Here is a 24611-nt window from a genome sequence, read left to right as displayed (position 1 = left end):
TAATCGTTTCCAGAAATATGATTCCTTTCATATACTTCTTCGGCTCAATTTAAATAAGGGGCGCGCGGAGGCTCAGTGGTAGAGCGTTCACCTCCGGTGCTTGGGGTCCATGGTTCGATCCCAGCTCGCGTCGTGTGGACTTTGTGCTGGACAAACATCGTGCTCGTGGGTTTTCTCGGGGTTCTGCCGTTTCCTCCCACTTTCTTCATTCCACCATTTCATTCATTTCTCATCATCACTGTCTCCTTTAGCCTAACCGGCATAACTGTGGGACGTAAAACTTAAATATTTCATTTCATTTTCAATTTACCTACGGTTAACCAATAAGTTACAAAGTGTAAATATAGCCAGTCATATATACAACATTCCCTTCATACGAGTACTCGATATGAAGAACACTGTTTAAACATTTACTATCATACACGAACATTCATACAACTGTATTTGGATCGCGATCCTAACCATTGGCGAGAGAGTAACTGGGCTCACATATGTACATTAGGGTGTCTTATTATTCAATTACACTCATTATATTCTTATATATATATATATATATATATATATATATATATATATATATATATATATATATATATATATATTATTTCCTTATATTTATTTATTTATATTTCATATCGTAGAAATTCATTTTTCAGACACCCGAATTTTAAATACGCCCAAAAACTGCCTAAACGGTCACATTCTATACATTAAAATGCATACGCTACTAAATATAAGTAAATTCTCAAGCACTGACCACAACGTCAAATATTCGCACGAACCAAAATTCACTTCTACTAATACGAACGACAGCCCGCATTTACACTCTGCAGCCTGACAAATGTATATATACAAACAACATTTAGTATTATTTACTTTATTTACACTTCTGGCAAGCACATTGCTGTGTAAAACGATTCGCATTTCTATACTGTACTTGTTTATAAATATATTTATATTCTGAAATCAACAATGAGAGTATTCGCAGATAGAAAGGGAAAAGAAAATTTTTACGTTATGATCTATCAAATAATTTCGTTCTCTGACGATTATAGTAGCGTTCTGCTTAGCAGCTTATAGTTAATCAAACGTAAAGTTTAATTTCATTTACTATTTGTTTATTTTACTACAGAAAATATAATACTCTTTAGGATAGGTAATTAATAACGTGCTTTACATATTTAGTTACTTACTGAAATCGTAGCCATCGAACAATCCCAAATAACTTTGAAAAGTTGTAGTTTTAAAGATCACCTAGTATCTTAACTATTTCGAACAACAAAAGAATAGCGCTGTGCTATTGTTTCTCGCATTAGAGGGAGCTGTAAAGTGGCAATTAATATTTGTACTAGGAAATGAGCTGTGTACTATTAAAACAAACTACTTGTTTATTATAAAATAAATATGCAGAATCACGATAGATTAGATTTATACATGAATTACCTACTAGGTTCGGTCAAAAGAGATGAATAATTAACAAATCAACAGTACATTGCCCTTAAATAAACTATTAAACACTCTCACACATCCATACTACAAGCTACACATATAACACATATTACTACAGAAAAATCAAATTTTACATATCTACACTAAATGCAAGTACACTTTCCTGGACACCAATCCTGGACCTTTCCTGGATACATTTTCAATCGGCTCTAATGCGAAAAATGAGGGGGGATAATTAGAACCAGGTAGTCCTTGTACCAAAACTAACCCATTTTTTAAATTACATTATTATTCAAAATGATCCCGAAGTGATAGATTAAGGAAGATCCCCTTCTGAAAAGGAAAGGAAGCTTCACGTCATTATTCAACCCATACTGTTGAGTTGATTTTTAGTTTAGCGTCCCTTTGAGCAGCGAGGCTATATGAGACGTGGACCTACTGATTAACGTGGAATCCGAACCACATGATCAACCCATACTGTGTTTGAAGCTAGTCCAAATAAAGAGTAAGATAGTAGAGTTTACTCTGCCATGGTAAAATTTAACTTGACTAACACGGTAAACGCGTATACGGCCATGTTATCCCCCAAATTACAAATATACTACACACACACGAAAACTATGTCAAGTACAGGCAATCTGATTCTATCTGATTCTATAATAAAAAGAAAAGGATAAATTCTGAAGTGATTTTCGTATCTCCAAAACTTAGTCTGAAATATTATTCGTATCGACAAACATGGCATCTGTTATATGGTACTCCAATATTTATTTTAGTTACTTGACATTTTCAGACAAAATCCAATGATCCGGGACTCCAATAGACTTCTGTGCTGTTTATTTCATAATTTGGAATAGTATTATCTGGATTTTCAGTAGATTTCGTGTGAAATTGATTAAAATCATTCCTTCGGCGATATGTGCTGTTTACACCTCGGAGGTTACACGATAAAGAACAAGTTAGAGATGCACCAAATTACTAAGCTGGCATCTAGTTCCCAATCACAACACAGAAAATTCGCGGCGGAAAATACAAAAAGGAATGAAAAGTAGTGAAAACTGGATCAAGTCAGATTTTAGCAGGATATGGGTATCTCATCGGGACGAACGGGGTTCAAAGCGTCCTACCAAATATCAGATTGGTGGAAAATTAGTACTAACCTATGAATTACATTGAAATAAGAATACGTATTTTATATTTATCAAAATGAGATGCCCATACACAAAATTTACGGAGAAAACCATATATATAAATAAAAAAATATTTCCCGAAGACCTATATTTCTTAATTACTCTGAAACTTCTGAATTAACATTGTATTTAGGCAAAAAGCAACACAGATTTAGTATGTAAACTGAAAATTATACAGTAAAACACGATAACACACAACATTGTTACACAGTATGGTTAAAAATTACTCGGACTGGAAAAAAAATAATACCACCTCAGCTGTAACTGAAGGTTTCACCATTGAAGTCTGTAGATTGGCATGATTTACTTCGTTTGCGTACATTGATGGATTCTCTTTATTTTTTCTTTCTTCATTTCTTTCTTTTTTTCCTTTCTTGTTTTATTTTTTGCTGAGTAATGTCAGTATGTCCTTCATAAGACGAAAGGGGTTACTCAATTCCCAAGGTCGAAAAAAGAAAATTTAATAACAATAATAATATTGTAACACCTTTAGAAGACGTAAAAGAGAGCGCATATGTGTGTTTTCCCATTGAATTTAAATTTCTTCGGATGGCTGAAGGATTGTAAAGATTATAGAATTTAAAAAAAAATCTTTCGAGCGATTGGAAGCAGAGAAAAGGATGGGGATTCGTGTTGAAAGAACAGAAGAAAAGGAGAGCGAGTTGTGGTAATTACCGGTCATTATCTAGAAATTAACTTGAATAGGTGTTTTGTGACAAGGAAGGCTGTGAATACATTTCGCGGGACATAGCACTGGTTACTCTATTTCTCTCTAGGCGTTTTCCTCAGAAGATTGTTGCAACGAGTTGCTCTCTAATTATTAACTTAAAGCTACAGCGTGTTGCGGGTGGTCTTACTTAGCGGCAAGGGTGGTCATTTGAAGCCGTTGGTTCAATCATTCTTTTCTCTCTCTCTCTCTTTCTATATATATATATATATATATATATATATATATATATATATATATATATCTTTTTCAAGCTAAAAAGAAAATATAACCTGAAAACATTACAGTTGACTTCCGTGCAGTTCTAGATCTTGTCAAAACCTATCGCCAGTGTTTTCATAATTTTAATATAATTTGTAGTCTTAACATTCGAGAATTAGTTACGCGGTGGCTCAGTGGTAGAGCGTTCACCTCTGGTGCTTGGGGTCCCGGGTTCGATCCCAGCCCCCGCCAAGTGAACTTTGCGGTGGACAAACACCGTGCTCGTGGGTTTTCTCGGGGTTCTCCCACTTTCTTCATTCCACCATTTCACTCATCTCTCATCATCACCGTCTCCTTTAGCCTAACCGGCATAACTGTGGGACGTAAAATTCAAAGATTTCATTTCATTTTCATTTCAAAAGTCTATATTAATTTAATAACATCAGTTGCAGCATTTGTTCTAGTATTTGGGAGATATAGTCTACGTTTACAAGCCTACATTGCATTCCACGTTTTCTAAAAGAATAAAAGGAACGAACAATTGCACTAAACTTTCTCGCTCCATTAGATCAAGTTATGATGCAGTTACTATTGAAGTATGTATTGATGAATTTATAGAAACAAAATTATAATAGGTGTTTTCGTAAAACTTCGAAGAAAATTCACTTCAAAAACTATAAACTACTTATTGCGGATTTTTAAATTTGAAATTACAGATGGCATATTACAGTTATTATTGTAATGTTTATTTATAAAATATAAGCCAAATATCCTGAGCATTTTTTGAGTTGATTTTGAGTTTAACGTCCCATTCAGCAACAAGGCTATATGAGACGTGGATCTACTGATTAACGTTGAACCGAATTACATGATCTCTCGCCGGGAATCGAACCCGGGTCTCCCACGGAAAAGGCGCGTACGCTAACCGCTTAGGAGTATTTTTGAGAAAATCATCTAAAAAAAAAGAAATCAATCCAAAACTATTCTTTATCGACTTTTTCATGAGAAATATTTTATGCATAGGCCTATTATAGCGTTAATAATGAAAAATGTATTTATGAAATACGCATAAAATGCACGCCTGAGAAGCCTTTGAGAAAATCATCGAAAAATATTTAAAAGTTACGCCTTTCTTTTCTTTTCTTTTCTTTTCTTTTTTTTTAGGAAATGTAGTTTATGCCACATTATAGACTTACCAATGAAATATTCATTTGTGAAATATGTACAAAAATGCCTGAATCATTTTTTAGGAAAACGTTGTAATTAAAAAAAAAAAAAAACTTATCTCGAAGTTTTAAGCCAAGAAGTGAACTCTCCCTTCTTGGCTCTCCTAGTAAACTACTTATAGCTTATTACAGAGTTCTTAATGGTATATTGATTGTATAACACTAACAAAAGCATTACAACCGTTTCCTAGAAAATCACAAATGTTCATTTTAACTTCCACTAAGCTACTCTTATATTAATGGATAGGAAGAACATTCAACCCCCCCCCCCCCTGGAGAATCTTATAGAAACATTATGTTTGGAATTTGGTCTTGATACATTTAGTATTATGATCTATAGGTGAGTGTATACAGAGTGGTACAACAATACACCAACATTCTGAAGGAAGTGAAAATAGACATGAAAAGAAAAAGGAACAAAAAATGTGCAATGAACTTGGATCGAAAGCTTCAGCATTTTACCGTAGGAGGCTTTCCAAAGCCTACAAAAGCGTTAATGTAATATTGAATATCTCATGAACTGGGAAATATATCGCTGTCGTATCAAAAGCTTACACAGAAAGTCGCACCTAACAAATGCAGTGACATATCGATGGTAGCCGAGTGGTTACCACGATACGAGAATCCCTAGTGACAGGTGAAGAATTTACATACGTATTCCGTCATCTGTGGATCCCCGTATTGTGGCTACCGCTAGCCTACCATTACGTGCAACTTTTTTTTTTTTTTTAACCCGACAGCGCTATCTTTCCGCATTCATGAGATAGTTTGCATTAATCAGAACCCTCGTTGGTTTTAGAACGACTTTCATTATAAAACAGTGCCGATTTCAAACCATGTTCATTGGACATTTTTGTTGTATAGCCACATTTTCATAGTCTGAACACCGGATCCGTTTTATATTTTTTTCTATCTTGAAAAATGAATAAACGTAGCATTAATTTTTACTGAGGTTTTTCAACGCTTGCATTTCCGTAGTGTACTTTGTTGTTAGTAGGTTGTATATTAGTTGTTATTTTAGAATTTAATAAATGTAAACTTTTTTTTTTCGAAATATATGCGTTTATTTTTTTAAAATATTAATTTGAATGATCTATTGAGGAGAATTATTCTGGGCGGATTGTATCACGTTGAAACCGCATTTTGAAATTGCAGCAACACTAGCGCTTCAGTTTTCTGCATGAATATGAAAAAAAGAAAAAAAAACTGTTCGCCTTATATTTTCTGGTCACGCTGTAGCATAGGAAGATCGTCTGGTCTGCATGCGACCTGGAGGTCAGTCTGTACATGTCTTATCTCCACTGCCATCTCAGTAATGGTGTCGTTAGTATGGCCAAGATGAACCTGTAATGTAGTGCTTCTTTTCGTTATCTTTGCTATCACAGCAGAACTCATTGCATTAATGTAGTTTCTCTTGGAATAAATAAAAAGTCGCCTGAGTCCTTAATATTCTACAGCCTTCGATTATATCTCCAGAAAATGGGTCTTGCATCTTGTGGTGGCACTTAATACATGTCATTCTATCACTGCCAAAGGGACAGTGAATGTTACTTGTAATTAATGTCGAAGAATTAGTCCGTACAGTTTTAATTTTACACTCCAGCATTTCAAAAGATTTCACATTCACATAGAAATATGTTTTGTGGCTAAATGGGTTTTGCGTATTGTATCTCATTTTGTTTTTCCTTAATGCCGCTCTTCAACCATGGAATCATGAAAGGAATGGTTCTGAAGAGGTTACACTATTATTACCTGATTCAAAGTCGAACTGCACTCTGCTATCATTCGTTGTAATTTTGTTTAAATAAGTTCTTTCTTATATATAACATTTGATTTAAGTTTAGCGTCCCCTTCAGCAGCAAGGCTATAGGAGGCGTGAACCTACAGCTTAACATAGGACCCGAAACATATGAGCTCCTGCCGGAATCTGAACCCGGATCTTCAATGCCAAAGGTGTGTACGTTACCCACATAGTCATGAAAAGCTCTAAAAATTGTTATATTTATATAATATCCCTATATACATTCTAACCTTTAAAGATTTTCATAAATTGATTTTTCTTCAGAATGTAAATATTAATGAGATAAACATTACATTATGTTTGAGGGATTTTTTTTCTCTCAAAGTATGAAGGAAAATCGTACAATCATTAGTTGTACGCATTTCCTGTTCTAATATGAGAAACGAGTGTTGCAGTGACTCAGTGGAAGAGCGTACACCTCTGGTACGTGGAGTCCCTGGTTCAAGCTCAACTCGCGCCAACTGGACTTTGTGGTGCACAAACACCGTATACGTAGGATTTTTCGGTTCTTTCTCATTTCTTCTCACTTTATTCATTCCACCATTTCATTCATTTCTCATCATCACCGTCTCCTTTAACCTAGCCGACATAAACGTGGGACGTAAAACTTAAAGATTTCATTTCAATTTGTAATATGAGAAAGCCATGTCAGAAATTGTCTTTAAAGGTGACATTCTTTGACACGGGTGCTTTTGGTCTTCGAAATAATGTTTTACAGATAAACACTTCTAAAATTATTATTATTATTATTATTATTATTATTATTATTATTATTATTATTATTATTATTATTATTATTATTATTATTATTATTATTATTATTGTTGTTGTTGTTGTTGTTGTTGTTTGTGTTCTCTTACTTATCTTATTCTATCTTACAGGAATGTGACTTCAGGTTTGCGCCTTCCGAACCCTGTGGTCTGCAAGAAGAGCCGAACATAAACTGGCAAGAAGCACTTGAGAAAATTGAACAATTACCGTCTTGTCAGTCGGGCGACGCATTTGGTATGTATTATCTTCAATACCTTATATATACATTTTTTCTTTACAAATCTCTCATTAATGAAAAACTGGAAAAGTAGACCTTGTATATGTTCGCTCTGATCCTAGTACATAATCTTAGCATGAACTTTTCTTATTGATCTGTGCTGATACATATTTGTAAACCTCCCAGCAAGTTGATGATAACCGAAGTACTTATTTTTTCAAACTGTTGCAAGTGGTACATCTTTTTTCCTGTGTCAGGAATTCATGCAACTAATACAATTCATCATTACGTTTCGAATTCTTTACGCAACCTCCGCATTAGAAGTGAGATCAAAACTGTATTTACGGGATACGGAAAATTCTTCGTCAAACATGTTTAAATTCAGCCTTATCAAACAACCACAAACACAAATACAAATTTACCAATTATATAAAGTAGCTATTGACTAAATACCCATTACCTCACTTCGGTGAATTGAAAATGACATATCTGGACTCGACTGGGCTTTTCACTTCTGCTGCTAAATTTACGAAAATATATAAATTCTAGCTAGCATCTCAAAGCAGCGAATGACTAGATCGAAGATTTACCAAGATTACTTATCACAAGCTGTTACTATGAGGTGCTATTCAGAATTTTGCTGAGAGCGTACACCATTTGTTAACAAAATATATTAGAGCGGTGCATCAACATGTGGCAGTAGTCCAGTTGTGAGTACAGCAAACAGTTTTTGGTTTTCGATTTTTTTAAAAAGAAAAGAAGACTGAAATAAGCTCTTTTTTTAAAAAAAACTCTTAAAAAACGGTTCGGTTTTCTGTCAGAACGGTTTCGGTTTTAAAGCCCCTTCGGTTTTCTAAGAGACTTTTTATTCTTCGCTAACTTGTTTGAAAATAAGAAGTACAGAAAGAAGAAAGGGTACCGACTTAGGTGACAATCAGCCTGGTTTCAGTGAAAATCAAAAAGCTATTGGAGAACAGTGTAAACGGTTTTGGAGGAAACAGGAATGCTGGTTTCTCATATTTTTTTTTTTTAATCTGTTTTGTAGAAAGCGGTCTTTCACATTCCTAACTGTGAGTCCGTGTGAGTCTGGACTAACACTAACTTTTATCACATTATTTTAATCATGATCGATGATCTTTACTACTCATTTCTATTGCAAGAAATAAATATCTAAATAGAATAACGTATGTGCATCAAATTTGCGTAAGACTCGACAACAGCGCTAGGAAATCATTGCCAATTTTATCATTTTTTAATTTTTAATGTACAAATCCAAACAATAAAATAATTATCTGTTCGACATTATCCAAACTCGTTGGAAAATTTTGTACACTCCGCATCAAAACAATTGTGACAGCTAACGCCGTGCAGTTAGGCCAACAAATATACACCTTTTTATCCAATAATCGTGTCAGGTAAAGAGACTCTCTCTCTCCCCTCCATTCTCGTCTCCCATACTAAAATTAGTTAACAACATGAGCGCAATTCTAATTTCAAACTACACATGTATTAATGTCGATAAAATGAAATAACAAAACCGAGACGAAACAAGATTCATAAGTTGTTGAAACTGAAACACATACAATGAAAAATTGAAACTAACGGATGTATAATACACAGAGATTCAGAAATGAGGCAGAGGGAGAGACAGAGAGAGAGGAGAGGAGAGAAGAGAAGAAGAGAGAAGAAGAAAAAGAAAAGGGAGAACAGATAAAACTGTGTAATTCAAACGTAGTAAGAAAATAACCTAACATTATAAAGTTTCGTTTCCAGAAATCCAACATTAATATAGAAGTAACGTTTGTTTTTACATATTTTTTTCAGAACTGGTCGAATATATAGAAGATGCATAAACATTCATTATGTCACTTTCATACTCAATTTCAAGTAGTTTCATGTGATTCGGGTTCCACGTTAATCAGTAGGTCCACGTCTCATATAGCCTCACTGCTGAACGGGACGTTAAACTCCAACTCAACTCAATTTCAAGTAGAGCTGTAGATCTCCGAAACACATCTAGGATAATGTCAAAAGTTTAACACACATGCTTTGTTTCAGCATGGTGCGATTGCAAATTTAGTAGTGTTCATTGGACGTACTGATCCAAAATACATTCTAATATACCCAGTAGATAGCGTTGGTCATATTCTCCATTTCAGAATACTAATGCAAACTGAACAAACAAAAAAAAAACGAAAAGAGAAGAAAAAGAAAGAAAGAAAGAGAAAATTGAAGAGTGCTATTTCACTGCTAAATTTCTATCAGAAATACCCTATATTAAAAGTCCAAATTGTATCGTAATGAAAAGTTACAAATGTTCGAAAGGAAAAGTTTATGTTCCTCATAGACGATGCATGTTTCAAATTTTAACGTGAATAAAACACTTTGATTTTTAGGATGGAAACAAAATCTGTGTTGAACTAGTATAAATAAATGTTTGTTTTGAAATAACCAAAAAAAATACCATTTTTTAGTCTTTTCCGAAGGATTATCTGTTGCAAACATCCAGCATTGATATAATCTCTTCCGGATATAACGTAATTTGCACAGATAAAATAAACACGCTAAGAGCTCAAATGGATCATCGTGTCAGTCGGATGATGTTTGTTAGATTTTAGACCACCACTGGGTCGAGGATTCAAATCCATAGTGACCCGGTAATTAGACTGAGACTCGGTAACCTAGAGGATAAAAGAGATATATTACTTATTCCCTTGCGTTTAAACAGTATTTCTGTCAGGGATGACCAGGACTGGAGATGTTATCCCCAGAGCACGAAAAACACGACACCGAAGTTCCTAGTTAATTATATCCTCCAGACCAGGTATATTGGGCTCTTGCTCCGTTTTAACTTTGGAAAATGAAATGCGTGTGTGGGAGAAAGGGGAGAAAGGGGAGAAGTAAAAGATGCAAAGACTGGATAGGGGAACGTCAAGAAACAGAGAGGTGGGACGAACATAAATATGAAACATACTTATCATGGCAGTGTATGATATAGAACGCACACACTGTTTACTCGAAATATCGCCAGTGATGCCTTGTAAATTCTCCATCAGAAGATGAATCTCTGTTTGTAGCCATTATTTTATGAGAAAAAGTCACACTACCTGATGGGGAATCGAACCAAGGTTTTCCATTTGGAAATTTAGCAAGTTACTACTACTTCATCGATTGCTTTAGCCAAACTTTGTTTCACAAATGGTGTAGTGTTTCTTTCTGAGAACGATAACACGAAAAGTGTATACTGCAGATCCATGAAGTCTTTGGAATGTCCTGGTAATTCCCTTGCCCTTTCCCAACTAACATGCGTAAATCGTTTCTATCATGATACAGATGTTTGCTTCCACATTCTTATGTATTCCTTGTCCAGTATGATAATTCGATTCTTCACAATCACTTTGTAAAAAAAATATTTATGTGTGAACAGGAGTTGAACCTATATAAGATAGATGTATTATTCACAAGGCTATTACGTTACCCCTACGCTATCATGTCACGTGAAATTAGAAGGCAAATATTACTTATTTTAGCACTGATCTTTGGAATGAACATCGAAATTAGAGCCATTCATTTATTCGATGATTTAGAAAGAAATTAGAGCCCACTAATAAAGGAAAAACTTACAATCGAGGAAATATAGAGAAATAAAACATATTTTGAAATAATTTCGCCGTGGAAGTTCAAAAGTACGCAATAATAATAATAATAATAATAATATAAATGATCACATTCGCAATATAGTTGTCTATTATTATTATTATTATTATTATTATTATTATTATTATTATTATTATTATTATTATTATTATTATTATTATTAGCATCAATTACCCGCTTCGTTGGGTTAAATTGGGAAAAATAGTAATATTTTCCCTTACTCAGTCACTGTTTAGTATCACTATAGCGCTGTTTGATATCTGCCATTTTCTATGAGTTTTATATATCCCCTCCCCCATGTTGGGGGCACGGCATTTGCAGTGTCATTGTGCATCTCAACGAGCCAGAAAATTATGAATTCGACACTAATATTGGTTATTTCGATCATTTCTATATATCTCCCCTCCTCCAAGTTGAGGGGCAGAATTTGGATTTAAACAGCATCACATGTGTCACTGTTAATCTCAGCGACTCCAAAAATTATAGATTCGCCACTAATACGGTCATTTTGCGTTATTTTTTAAATGTCGCTCCCCTTCCACATATCTTAAGTTACACCGTCAAAGTAATATGACATAAACCATCTCAGGCTCCAACTTCATCTAGGATGAAAATTTGATCGAGATTGGTTTGGTGGTTCAATAGTTATTAAGTTTTATTTATTTTTTTATATTTCCCTCTCCCATTCCCCTCCCCAAGTTTTCCCGTCAAAGTGAAATGATAAAAATCATCTCAGGCCCGAACGTTAATTATGTTAAAAATTTGATCGAGATTGATCCTTTGTTTCACGAGTTATCAAGTTTTATTTGTTCTTTTTAACTCCTCCCTCCATCAACCCTAAGCTATATCGTCAAAGTAGATAGATAAATACCATCTTAGGTACGAAACTCATCTATGTTTAAAACTTAATCGAGATCGGTTGGGTGGTTCAAGAGTGATGAAGTCACAAAGAGAGTCACTTTAATTTTTTTTTTAGATATGTCTCCCTCTCTCCGGCCCCTACGTTGCACCGTCAAACTGAAATGATAAAAGTCGTCCCAGATCCGAAACTTATCTATGTTGAAAGTTTGATAGAGATCGGTTTGCTGGTTCAAGAGTTATTACGTCTTTTTAATTTTTTATCAACCTTCCTCCTCCCCCTAAGTTCTACCGTTAAAATGAAATGATAAGAAACTTTCCCAGGCCCTTGATCGAGATCGGTCGGTTGGTTCAATACATTAGAAGCCACAATCATAGTTTCTTTCAATTTTATAATATAGGTTATTATTATTATTATTATTATTATTATTATTATTATTATTATTATTATTATTATTATTATTATTATTATTTGCGTACTTTTGAACTTACACGCTGAAATTACTGCAAAATATATTTTATTTCTCTCTTTTCCTCGATTCTATGATTTCCTTTATTAGTGAGTTCTAATTTCTTTCTAGGCCGACGAATAAATGAATTTTGTTGTGCACTTTGGTTCATCCCAAAGATCAGGGCTAAAATAAGTAATATTTGGCTTCTAGTTTCACGTGGCGTGATAGCATATTGGTAACGCAATAGCCTTGTGAATAATACACCTATCTTATATAGGTTCAACTTCTGTTCACACATTGTTTTTTTTTATTACAAAGTGATTGTGAAGAATCGAATTATCACACTGGACAAGCAATACATAAGAATGTGGAAGCAAACATCTGTATCATGATAGAAACGATTTACGCATGTTAGTTGGGAAAGGGCAAGGGAATTACCAGGACATTCCAAAGACATCATTGATCTGCAGTATACACTTTTCGTGTTATCGTTCTCAGAAAGAAACACTACACCATTTGTGAAACAAAGTTTGGCTAAAGCAATCGATGGAGTAGTGGTAACTTGCTAGATTTCCAAATGGAAAACCTTGGTTCGATTCCCCATCAGGTAGTGTGACTTTTTCTCATAAAATAATGGCTACAAACAGAGATTCATCTTCTGATGGAGAATTTACAAGGCATCACTGGCGATATTTCGAGTAAACAGTGTGTGCGTTCTATATCATACACTGCCATGATAAGTATGTTTCATGTTCCAAAGTTAAAACGGAGCAATAGCACGATACACCTATTCTGGAGAATCTAATTAACTAGGAACTTCGGCGTCGTGTTTTTCGTGCTTCTTTTCTTTTTTTTTTTTGTTCAGTTTGCATTAGTATTCTGAAATGGAGAATATGACCAACGCTATCTACTGGGTATATTAGAATGTATTTTGGATCAGTAGTCCAATGAACACTACTGAATTTGCAATCGCACCATGCGGAAACAAAGCATATGTGTTAAACTTTTGACATTACCCTAGATGTGTCTCGGAAGTCTACAGTTCTACTTGAAACTGAGTATGCTATCCAATTTGAAAGTGACTTAATGGATGTTTAAAGCATCTTCTATATATTCGAATAGTTCTGAAAAAATATGTAAAAACAAACGTTATTTCTATGTTAGTGTTGGATTTCTGGAAACGGAACTTTATAATGTTAGCTTCTTTTCTCAGCACGTTTGATTTACATAGTTTTATCTGTTCTCCCTTTCCTTTTTTTCTTTCTTCCTCTCTTCTCTCTCTCTCTCCCTCTCTGCCTCATTTCTGAATCTCTGTGTATTAGACATACATTAGTTTCAACTTTTTCATTGTATGTGTTTCATTTTCTCCCTGCATCAACTTATGAACCTTGTTCCGTCTCGGTTTTGTTATTTCATTTTATCAAAACTAATACATGTGTAGTTTGAAATTAGAATTGCGCTCATGTTTAAGCTAATTTTAGTATGGGAGAGAAGAAAGGAGGATAGAGAAGGGGTCTCTTTACCTGATATGATTATGGGATATGAAAATGTATATTTGTTGGCCTAATTGCACGGCGTTAGCTGTCGCGTTGTTTTTGATGCGGAGTGTACCACGAATTTGCTATTGCTCATCACAGTGAATTTTCAGTTTTCGTTTTTTTTTTTAGCGACAGATACATAAGAATGTAGGTAGTTATTGGCCCTATATAGTAGGAATGCAATGGATATACCCGATTGCAATGAAATGAGCTGAGCGAGCTTAAACTACGTAATCATGACCTTTTCCCCATGTTAAGTCTATGGAAACGTTTTTCGGTGATTATTCCTCGATGGTACATCGGATTTTTTATTTCGACCTACGTTCTCACTCAGCACGACATACTCTATCATCGTGCTAAGTTTGGTTGAGATCGCCCAAACGGTCTAGGAGGAAGCGTTTTTCGGTGATTATTCCTCGATGGTACATCGGATTTTTGATTTCGACCTATGTTGTCACTCAGCACGACATACTCTATCAGCGTGCTAAGTTTGGTTGAGATCGCCCAAACGGTCTAGGAGGAGTTCGCGGACAACCAAATGGCTAACCCGAGTATAAGAGCTGAGCTTCGCTCAGCTCAATTAATACATACCTACAGCGACTTACATAGGTACCTGGAAACATGACTGTTGTAATTCCGTTACTTGGGGTCCAGGTCATTTGCAGTTGTGAGGACGCCTAGACTGATGCAACCCAATTTACACGTAACTTTTCTAGGCACTGACAGCAGTTAGTAGCCCTGATCAAGTTGTTTATGCAGGTAAAATTGTAAAGTAGGTGATTAACGAAACTGTTCTTCATTCTAAGATGAATTTCTACGGTTCGGATCGTGCTTTACAGAAAACACCATATATTAATCTCAATATTGCTGTGCATGTATTGTATTATTTCTTTATGTTTAGTGTATGTTTAGAAAAATAAAATACTGACCACGCATGAATTAGGAAATGCTTGAAAGTAGCTGAAAATATCACATTAAAGCAACTGCTGGAAATTAGTTTCTAAATGATTGCCTTAATTGAGAGACCTTCTCCAATTATCCTCATTCGAACATCTTTTTCTTTCTGGAGGGGGGCCGCGGTGGCTCAGTGCTAGAGCGTTCACCTCTGGTGCTTGAGGTCCTGGGTTCGATCCCAGTTCCCGCCAAGTGAACTTTGTGGTGGACAAACACCGTGTGCGTGGGTTTTCTCGGGGTTCTCCCGTTTCCTCCCACTTTCTTCCTTCCACCATTTCATTCGTTACTCATAATCACCGTCTCCTTTAGCCTAACCGGAATAACCGTGGGACGTAAAACAAAGATTTCATTTCATTTTTTTCTTTCTGGAGGAGAGAAGATATTGCTTGTCACACTGAGAAAGTTTTGAAATTGAAACATTTGAAAAAGTTTCAACCTGGTTTGGATTCGAACCAGGGTCTGCCGAATAGAAGTTCAATACGGACCAATTACCTACCCCGTCACTTCACATTTTATCTAAACTATTAGCTACTTAAAATCGTTGCATGTAAGACTATAGAACAGGCCTGTCCATGAATTGGCTCCCGGAGCAGATGCGTGAGCGAGCACGAGCGGAGACAAGAACAGGTGAACACACGTTCTGGTAGCTTCGCCCCTTCCACTGCATCCGATAAGTGTTGCCAACCACACATGATGGCAAAAAACCTACGGCCAAGCCTGGTCAGAAATTCGCACGATGTTGAAGTGTTGAGCAGACGCAAGCGTGAAATGAGTAGGTGTGCTCTCCCTCTCCCCATTTCGAAAGCAGTGACGCTAAAACACTGCAGGAAATAAAATTGGTACGTTTTTTGGTCGAGGAACACGCATGATAGAGGTTACAGCTAGCGTTGAAGTAACTAACAAATGAACAAGAAAGAAATAAACTAATATTAAATATGTCAGCTTGCAGACGTAAAAGCGACTGCAAAAATCGGAAACGAATTGTTTCAGACCTTTTTAGCTTGCTTACACAGTTCATGATGTTGTATTACATTAGCACTCGGTCTGTAACTTGTCATTCGCTTCACGTTTTCTAAGTTGTAAACGCCTTTCGTTGCTAGATTGATAGCAGAACGACAGTAGGTTGAAAATAATAATAATAATAATAATAATAATAATAATAATAATAATAATAATAATAATAATAATAATAATAATAATGCATATTACTATTATTATTATTGTTATTAGTAGTAGTAGTAGTAGTAGTAGTAGTAGTAGTATTCGGATCAAAGAGGGAAAAAAATGGGGGTTGGAGGGAATTCATAACGAGAAATTGGATAATTTATACCGCTCACCTAACATTGTTAGGGTCATTAAGTGTAGAAGGCTCAGATGGGCAGGCCATGTAGCCAGAATGGAAGAAATTAGAAACGCTTTCATAATTTTAACTGAAAACCCAATTGGAAGAAGACTACTAGGAAGACCTAGGCGTAGATGGGAAGACAATATAAAGATGGATCTTGCAGAAACAAGAGTACAGTGTAAAAACTGGATCCAGTTGGCTAAGGAAAGAAGTTAGTGGAAATATTTTGTAAATACGGCATTGAACCTTCGGGTTCCATAGGCTATAGAGTTAGTTAGTTAGTTAGTTATTATTATCTAAAAGAAATGTTCAAATGTTGCTAAGAGACAATTACACAGAAGAACTGAGTTCCGACCAAACACTAATTTTCCGGGAGGAAATTCCAGTGCAGTCCAGCCCACTCTAAGCGTTATCCTTGTAACCCACGTTTCATGTTCAAGACATTGGGAATAATTGTTCGTATCATTCAGTTGGAACGTTTCCTTCCGAGTTTACGCTGTTACAGTAGGCCTACAACATTGTGACATTCAAAATCAGTCAGTAACTATCGAAGAAAGACAAGCGTAGCTTCAGTCGTTGATATGATTTAACATTCTTTTTCACTTTTAACAAGCCACCGGCAAGCAACCAGCCAGAGACAATATATTTTTCATTATTAAAAAGACACTCCTTGTTAAAAAAAACACTAATGGTAGTCACTAATAGTCACTCTTAAAAATGGAGAATCTCTTTGGCGCTCTTAATATTTTGGTTGATTCTTTGCGATCAAAGTAACCTTAAAAGTGGAGTAAGAAATACTTTTCTTCCTATTGATAGTGTAATAGTGGCTTCTAATTTCCACAACCAACCCCATGCTAAGCCTATTCGTACACACATACATGCATAAGCTAATTTTCTGGAGTAATACTTAGATAATAATTACAAACAAGTGCTACAGTATTTTTTTGTATCAACAGATTATCTCTTCTCCTAAAAAGCGAAACAACATAATATAACAAACCCACACTCGGATTAAGAACTTGATTATATATATATATATATATATATATATATATATATATATATATATATATATATATATATATATATATATATATATATTGAAAACTGGTTTTCCATTGGACAAACTAGCAAATTTTTATAAATGTAAGCGATGGTTTGGTTCCACCACATCTTTTTTTAACAAAAGGAAAGAAAAAAGAAGGAAAGAAACGTACATACTTTATCATTTGATTGCTGTTACAAGTTTTTTGTGTTGTCTATAGCTAACGGTTACCACATTGTAGAAAACACTTTACACTACATGGCAATCAGTTACCATACATATTTTTTTTATTTGGTAAGCTAGTGATTACCGCCAAGGTTGACAACACTTCCGCTCCTCTAAGGACGAAACCCGAAGATGCACGAAGTACGAACAACGGTATTTGCACGTAGAATGCTCGTGAGCGTTCACGAGGAGAGTTTCCAATATCTGCTCGCCGTGGCCAGGGCTGCTATAGAAAATACTAATGCTCTTATAAAAAAACGTTCCTTATGAGTGTCAAATGACTTACTCGAGATTTCCTTGTTTAACATGAAAACAAGCTATATATAAACCTTGGTCAATGTGGAAAATATTAGGAAACGTTCTTGAAGTTGAGGCCACCTCATCGTTTTTAGCTGCTCCCGACTTACATTACTACTATTCTTCCTCATCGTAACTTCTAATTTCCAAAGAAGAAAAGCCGGCAGTACTTACGCCAATTTCAACAGTTTCAGTATTCGCGCGCTGCCCTACCCAGCTCTTTGAATTTGTCATGTAAAATGTACAGAAAAATTTTGGCAAGAGAACAAAACCTAACCAACTCCTGCGGCGCTTCTAACCCGTCTCTATCATTATTATTATTATTATTATTATTATTATTATTATTATTATTATTATTATTATTATTATTATTATTATTATTATTATTATTATTCCCACTACTACTATTACTACTATAACTTTTACTATGGATCCGTATAGTAAAACTGCAAGCTTATTTTAATGAAAAAAAGAAGTGTTACGGAAATTTTAAAAAAACTAATCGGTAAATCACTTTTTTGAGTATTATTTTCAACCCTTTTTAATGAAAAAAGTGTTATGAAAATTTAAAAAGGAAAATAAAAATCCTTGGGCAGGGTTTGAACCCACCCCAAAAACGATTTTTATTACTAGGATGTTGCGTTAATCCGCCCTGCTACGAAGGCCGATTTACTTTCCGCTATATGTAGGTCATGACTCTTGATGTCCTATCTGCATCGGTCAATAACATGAGAGGATATCTGAAATTCTTGGAATCCGCGAAAATACAAGCTAGCAGACATTATTTTCGCATTCTTTGAATTGCATCAAGATGTGTAGAAAAAGAAAGTTCTATTTTTAGCTTCCAAATCTACTAGTTTATTGTTTTATCTTTGTATGAGAAATTTGTGGTAGATTGGCAAATTATGAAACTCGTATGCCAGAGACACGGCTTCGAATCCCGTCGTGGCAGTGATTTCTTCTTAATTGGAAAGTATTGTATACAAATTGATTATTGTAATTCTGTTATTCCTTTATTATTATTATTATTATTATTATTATTATTATTATTATTATTATTATTATTATTATTATTATTATTATTATTATTATTGAAAGTCGAGACTTGGCTACAAATTTTATATTTTACGAATTTTCTGATTGGATTTCAAGTCTTTTTGTTGAATAATCAGCAACTCCATTGTATGTTGCTTCGGGGAGGTAAGTATTATCCCATTGCTTTTTATTTGTTTACCTGCATGCTACACCAAGCCTGGATGCCAATACTGCATTTCACCTTTCTATATCTATGGGATGTACCCTAAAGGTTTTGATGATCATAAGAGAGTACGTGCATCAGTGATCAGATCAATGAACTTTGCGTATTAACAACATTTAAAGTATCGGGTTATCGGAAAAGTCCAGTATTTCGGTAAAATATGACAAATGATGATTTCTGAATATAAGTTGTTCGGATCACGCAATATTAATGCCATGCATATCTAACATGTTGAGCGTTTTGTGTATTAATATTGCACTTTGGTTTGGTTTTACAAATTTGACCAGAGATGGTGTGAGTTAATGAAAACTTGAACCACGACCCACTGACTGACCACCCACTCTGACCGACCACCCACCATGACCCACCACCCGTCGTGACCCACTCTGACCCATGACCCACTATGGTCCATCAAGTACCGTGACCCACTCTGACTACCACCCACCATGAACCACTGACCCACCAAAACACATCGTCATCAACTCTGACTCATGATCTACGGCCTCTTCTCTACCGACTAAAGAGTTTATACTTGTAACAAACCAGGTTGTCAAGTTCTAACTAATCGGAGTTTGAATTTATACGATCAATCGCTCCAGTACCGCTCTGTTACAATAACAATGGATCTGATCTTTACGATATAAAATGGTAAAGTGTTTCTCGTTACCAAATTACGTTAAATTTCAATTAACTTATCATAGTCTAATTATATCCTTGTTGAATTATCAATACTTTTTAGCGGAAAACCGGATGAAATTTGAAAGTCAGAAATCAAGGTAAGTAGAGTAACACACAGAAGCATACATTACAAATTTTATGTCTATTTTTCTCACAATTTTATGGGTTGATTGTTCTGTGCTCTAAGCGCTCCATATAATAAACAAGCTTCAGCAAATATTATAAAGCGCATGGTAAGCATATATGGATATATGATGCGAAACACTGTATTTTTTTGTTGAGTTCGGTTTATTTTGAGTTTAACGTCCATTTCAGCAGCGAGGTTATATGAGACTTGGACCTATGAGTTAACGTGAACCCGAACCACATGACCTCTTGCCGGAAATCGCCCCCGGCTGTATTTCTATTTTCTCAATTTGTTTCTCAATTAATATCGATGGTTTTCAATTGTTTTTACAAACTAACGCACTATCTATTTATCATATGTAGAAAATGCACCCCTGCCTATAAAGGAGAATGTTAAAAATGCTAGGAGACGTACTGTTCATTTTCAATAAAGAATTAATATACTGAATTTCAGCTCTGTAAGTTTAACGGCTTGTGAGATACTCATTTTTTTCGTAAATTTTGGGATCCCCACTATCCCTTTGGATATTACTATAATGAACGCATTATGATAACATCACAGTTTGGATTAAGGCCTAACTATATACCAAAAGCCATTTTACTTGACTGCAGTTTGGCTGTGATAATGAGGTACACATAGTTACATTCAATTTTTATATAATAATTTATATATTACAGTGATTCAGAAATGCATTTTTACAGTAGTTAGCTCCTCTAAAACTCACAGGCTGTGTGTCTCGAAAGCCAAGTAGTAGTATACGTCCTATTGCTATTATTTCAATTACAAATATCAATATGCAAAAATGCCTGAAGTTCTTTTTCACTTAGAGATACTCATCTCAGGTAAGTAAACAGAAACAAATGAAAAAGGGAAATGGAGGATTTGAAAGCAAAACGTAGACACATTGACCAGTGTTCAGGAGCATATTTTTAAATCACGCTCGATCCTACTCATACGAGCTAAATACGCTTTTCTAGTAAGTTGGAGTTATCAGTTTCTCGCCACGTAGCATAAATATAGCAAAAATCAAGTGTATGTTACTGGCGGTCTTAGTGACCGAGCGTATTAGCGCAATGGGCTAGTAATTATAATTGCTTTTAGTGTAGATTCAAACTCGGGCCAAGGAAAGATTTTTATTTTTATGTTTAATTTTAAAATTTTCAAAACACTTTTTTCTTTAAAATAAGATGAAAATAATATCAAAAAATGATTACATTTTGCTATACGAATCCAGAGTATAAGTAGTAGTAATAGAAGGAGGGGGAGGAGGAGCAGGTTAGAAGCTCCGCAGGGACTGTCCCACCTTGACAGTCATGATATAAATTTAACCTCAACAACTTCTCCAACTTTCTTCTTCAATTCCAACAAAGTGACAATTTTCTTTTATTACTAGTATAATACATAATACATACACCGGAAAGTTTGGACAATCGCAAGATGCAGCCAATCAGAAAGGTGTTTTCAGTTTCTATGACTATGGTTGAGGGTGAAAAAAATATGCTCTTAAGCAGATGTTGTCTACAATGTAGTGAGAAGAGTGGGTCGGTGGGTCAGAGTGGGTGATAGTGAGTGGTGGGTCACGGTTAGTTGTTTGTCGCAGTGAGTCATATGCTGCTGACCCACGATCCACTGACCCACTCATTAAATTCGATCCATTTACCCACTGACCCACTCCAACTGTGGATTTGATAACACATAGAAGATGGAAGACCAAAAATGTCATGTTCACCATATTTTATTGTTTTACTTCAGGCAAGGGAAGAACTCGCGGATAGTGTTTGTGATTTTTACTGTCCTCAATGTTTCTGTGTTTTTGTTCCTTTTCATAAAGAGTTAATGGAAAAACTGTAAAATTGAGTAAAGCGCGTAAAAATAGGAAGCAACGTACTGAGGAAGGTTCGTTAAATTAGTTAACTTTAAGAAAAATAATCCAGTACTCTGAAACACCAGATTCCAAACAATATGAGTATCTGTCCAATGCCGTGTCGTAAAAAATCAGGGCCCGAGGTGAAAGCATACGACAGCGCCTCTGTACATATGAGTTGTCAATTTAAAGCTGAATTCTCTGGACTATTCTTTTTCCATAATACTTTACTATTTTATCATGACTGAAATGAGAAAGTTCCAGCATTATTACACTGGAATCGTAAAAGTGTGTAATTACTGAATTCAGTGAACATCCAGTTTTCTCCTCTCAGAGCAGTGATGTCTTAGAATAGTTGTTTAAGCGTTAATTTCATAATGTTGGGGACGGGAATTCGATTCCGGTTGTAGCAATTCAGGATTTTTTTTTTATAATTTGCAATATTGATACATTTGACGTATACTAACATGAAACATATTCAATTTTTCTGGGTCTAAGAGTTGAGACGACTACCTTCACAGGTGAAATGCTAACGACACAAAATTACGTCATCCGTATCAACCTTCATTCGTAACTGTCTTGAAAGTAACGTGTTTGGACAATTCATGAATACATAAGAGCTAAACACGTTCTTATTGTTGTTGTATGGGCCAAAAATGAGTTCCAAGGAATTGTTCCTAGCTGTGCACAAATTGCAAATAGTGATCGAACTTACAATGCTAGTAACGGGAATGATTCTATTTAAAATGTCACCTTACATTCTACCTAGAAGAAGGGCGAAACAAAATGCATTACTGTTATCAGCTAACAAATATTTATATTCCATTTCTTGTTGTCATAAAATGATAATTCTATCTGTAAATCCATGAACGTAATAATATTATTTCTTTCATGTGTAAATCTGAGAAACATCTGACATACTGTATATCTTTTGTGTTCCTATGAATATCTTCGACTATGTTACTTTATCTTTCCTTCTGTGATAATAATAATAATAATAATAATAATAATAATAATAATAATAATAATAATAATAATAATAATAATAATAATAATAATAATAAAGGAATAACATAATTACTATACAAATTACATAATCTTCCCATTCAGAAAAAAAATAATAATTTGAACCCAGGTAGTTGCAATAGAAGTTTCTTGCTTTCACATTTTTTTTAAACAAATCGCCCCAACCGGAGCATTGTTCGCCACTGGCACCTCATGTCGTTTCGACGTATTCCAAACAGTTTGGGTACAAAACCTCATGGCCAGAACCTCGCGGCGACAACTCCGCTGACCAAAACCTCGCTGCCCAAAACCTCACGGGCCAAAATCTCGGCGGGCCGAAACCTCGCCTTGCTAAAGCTTTGCCTCCCAAAATCTCGCCTGGTCTGAACTATGCGGGACGCAATCTCGCCTGGGAAGAAATGTCGTTGGTATAAAACCTCGTCACAGCGATTTCTTCGATGCAAAATGCTCTATATATTGCTATATGTATATATTTTGTAATAACACATAATTGCATTAAAATAATGGCAAGAAAATATTCTAACGCTTGCTTTCAAATTCTCTCTCTATATAAATATGAAAATGGCTTTGCTTGTGACATCATACCTCTTGAGCCACCTGTCCGATCTCGATGAAATTTTCAGTGTACATGAGGTTCGAATCTGAGATTTCTTTTGTAATTTCACTTTGACGGCACAACGAAGAGGAGGGAGATATATATAAAAATAAATAAAACTTGATAAATCTTGAACTACGAGACCAATCTCGATCGAATTTTTGTACACAGATCAGGTTACCGCCTGGAATGTTTTTTTTTTTTTTTCACTTTGACGGGAATGTAGAGGGAAATGGGGAGACATATTGAAATTCATAAAAATGAAAGTGGCTGCGTTTGTGACATAATAACTCTTGAACCAACCGACCGGTCTCGATCAAATTTTCAACATAGATGGGGTTTGAGCTTGCGATGGCTTTTATTACACTTTGACGGTGACCTTAGGAAATTCTAATAAAATCGAATAATATTTATGAAAGTATGAAATAATATCTGAGTTTTTACGTCCCTCTATTATGTAGGTTAAAGGAGACGTAGATGATAAGAATGAAGAAAGTGGGAGAAAATGTGAATACCCAGACAAAGCCCACACACACGATGTTTTGTAGGGTAAACTTTAAGGAAAGGTTTCATTCTCCAAGTTTTTGCCCAAGTGAGATTTTCTTCCGCAAGGTTTTGGACGGCGAGGTTTTGGGCGACGAGGTTCTGGCGAGGCAAAGTTTTGGTCCGGCGAGGTTTTGGCCACGCGAGATTTTGGGCGGCGATTTTTTGACCACGCGAGGTTTGACTAGCGAGATTTTGGGCGGCGATGTTTCGTCCGCGAGATTTTGTCCGCATCCCATTCCAAACACTACAGGGACACGAACATAGAAATACTGAGGACAGTTAAAATTCCGACCTTACTCTTCAGAGGAATTCGAACACCTAGTGGATTGCGCCTCATGATCAGAAGCCGCACGCCCGAAATCACTCAGTTAGTGCCACCGGCTCAATTTGCCACAAATTCCTTATATGAATATAAGTAAATAAACTAGTAGTTATGAAACATAAACATAGAACTGTCTATTTCTACACGTGTTGATACAATTCAAAGAATGTGAAAATAATTTCTGTCGTCTTTTCTTCTTTGGAAATTAGAAGTTATGGTAAAGAGGAAATGTAATGTAAATC

The 24611-nt window shown here is 35.2% G+C and overlaps 1 protein-coding gene across 4 annotated transcripts in view; it reads left to right on the top strand.

Moving 5' to 3' along the window:
* LOC145688349 (cadherin-like and PC-esterase domain-containing protein 1) overlaps positions 1 to 24611 on the top strand; it is a 1309510-nt gene that overhangs the window by 914188 nt on the left and 370711 nt on the right. For all 4 annotated transcript variants that reach the window (XM_081762492.1, XM_081762493.1, XM_081762494.1 and 1 more), the window contains one exon: positions 7476 to 7599. In XM_081762492.1, coding sequence (XP_081618618.1) covers positions 7476 to 7599 — 124 coding nt within the window. The remainder of the gene's footprint in view (positions 1 to 7475; positions 7600 to 24611) is intronic.

Source organism: Thermobia domestica, chromosome 6 (genome assembly GCF_964235325.1).
Source record: "Thermobia domestica chromosome 6, izTheDome1.hap1.1, whole genome shotgun sequence".
Lineage (NCBI taxonomy): Eukaryota > Metazoa > Arthropoda > Insecta > Zygentoma > Lepismatidae > Thermobia > Thermobia domestica.
This window is presented reverse-complemented; position numbering and strand designations above follow the sequence as displayed.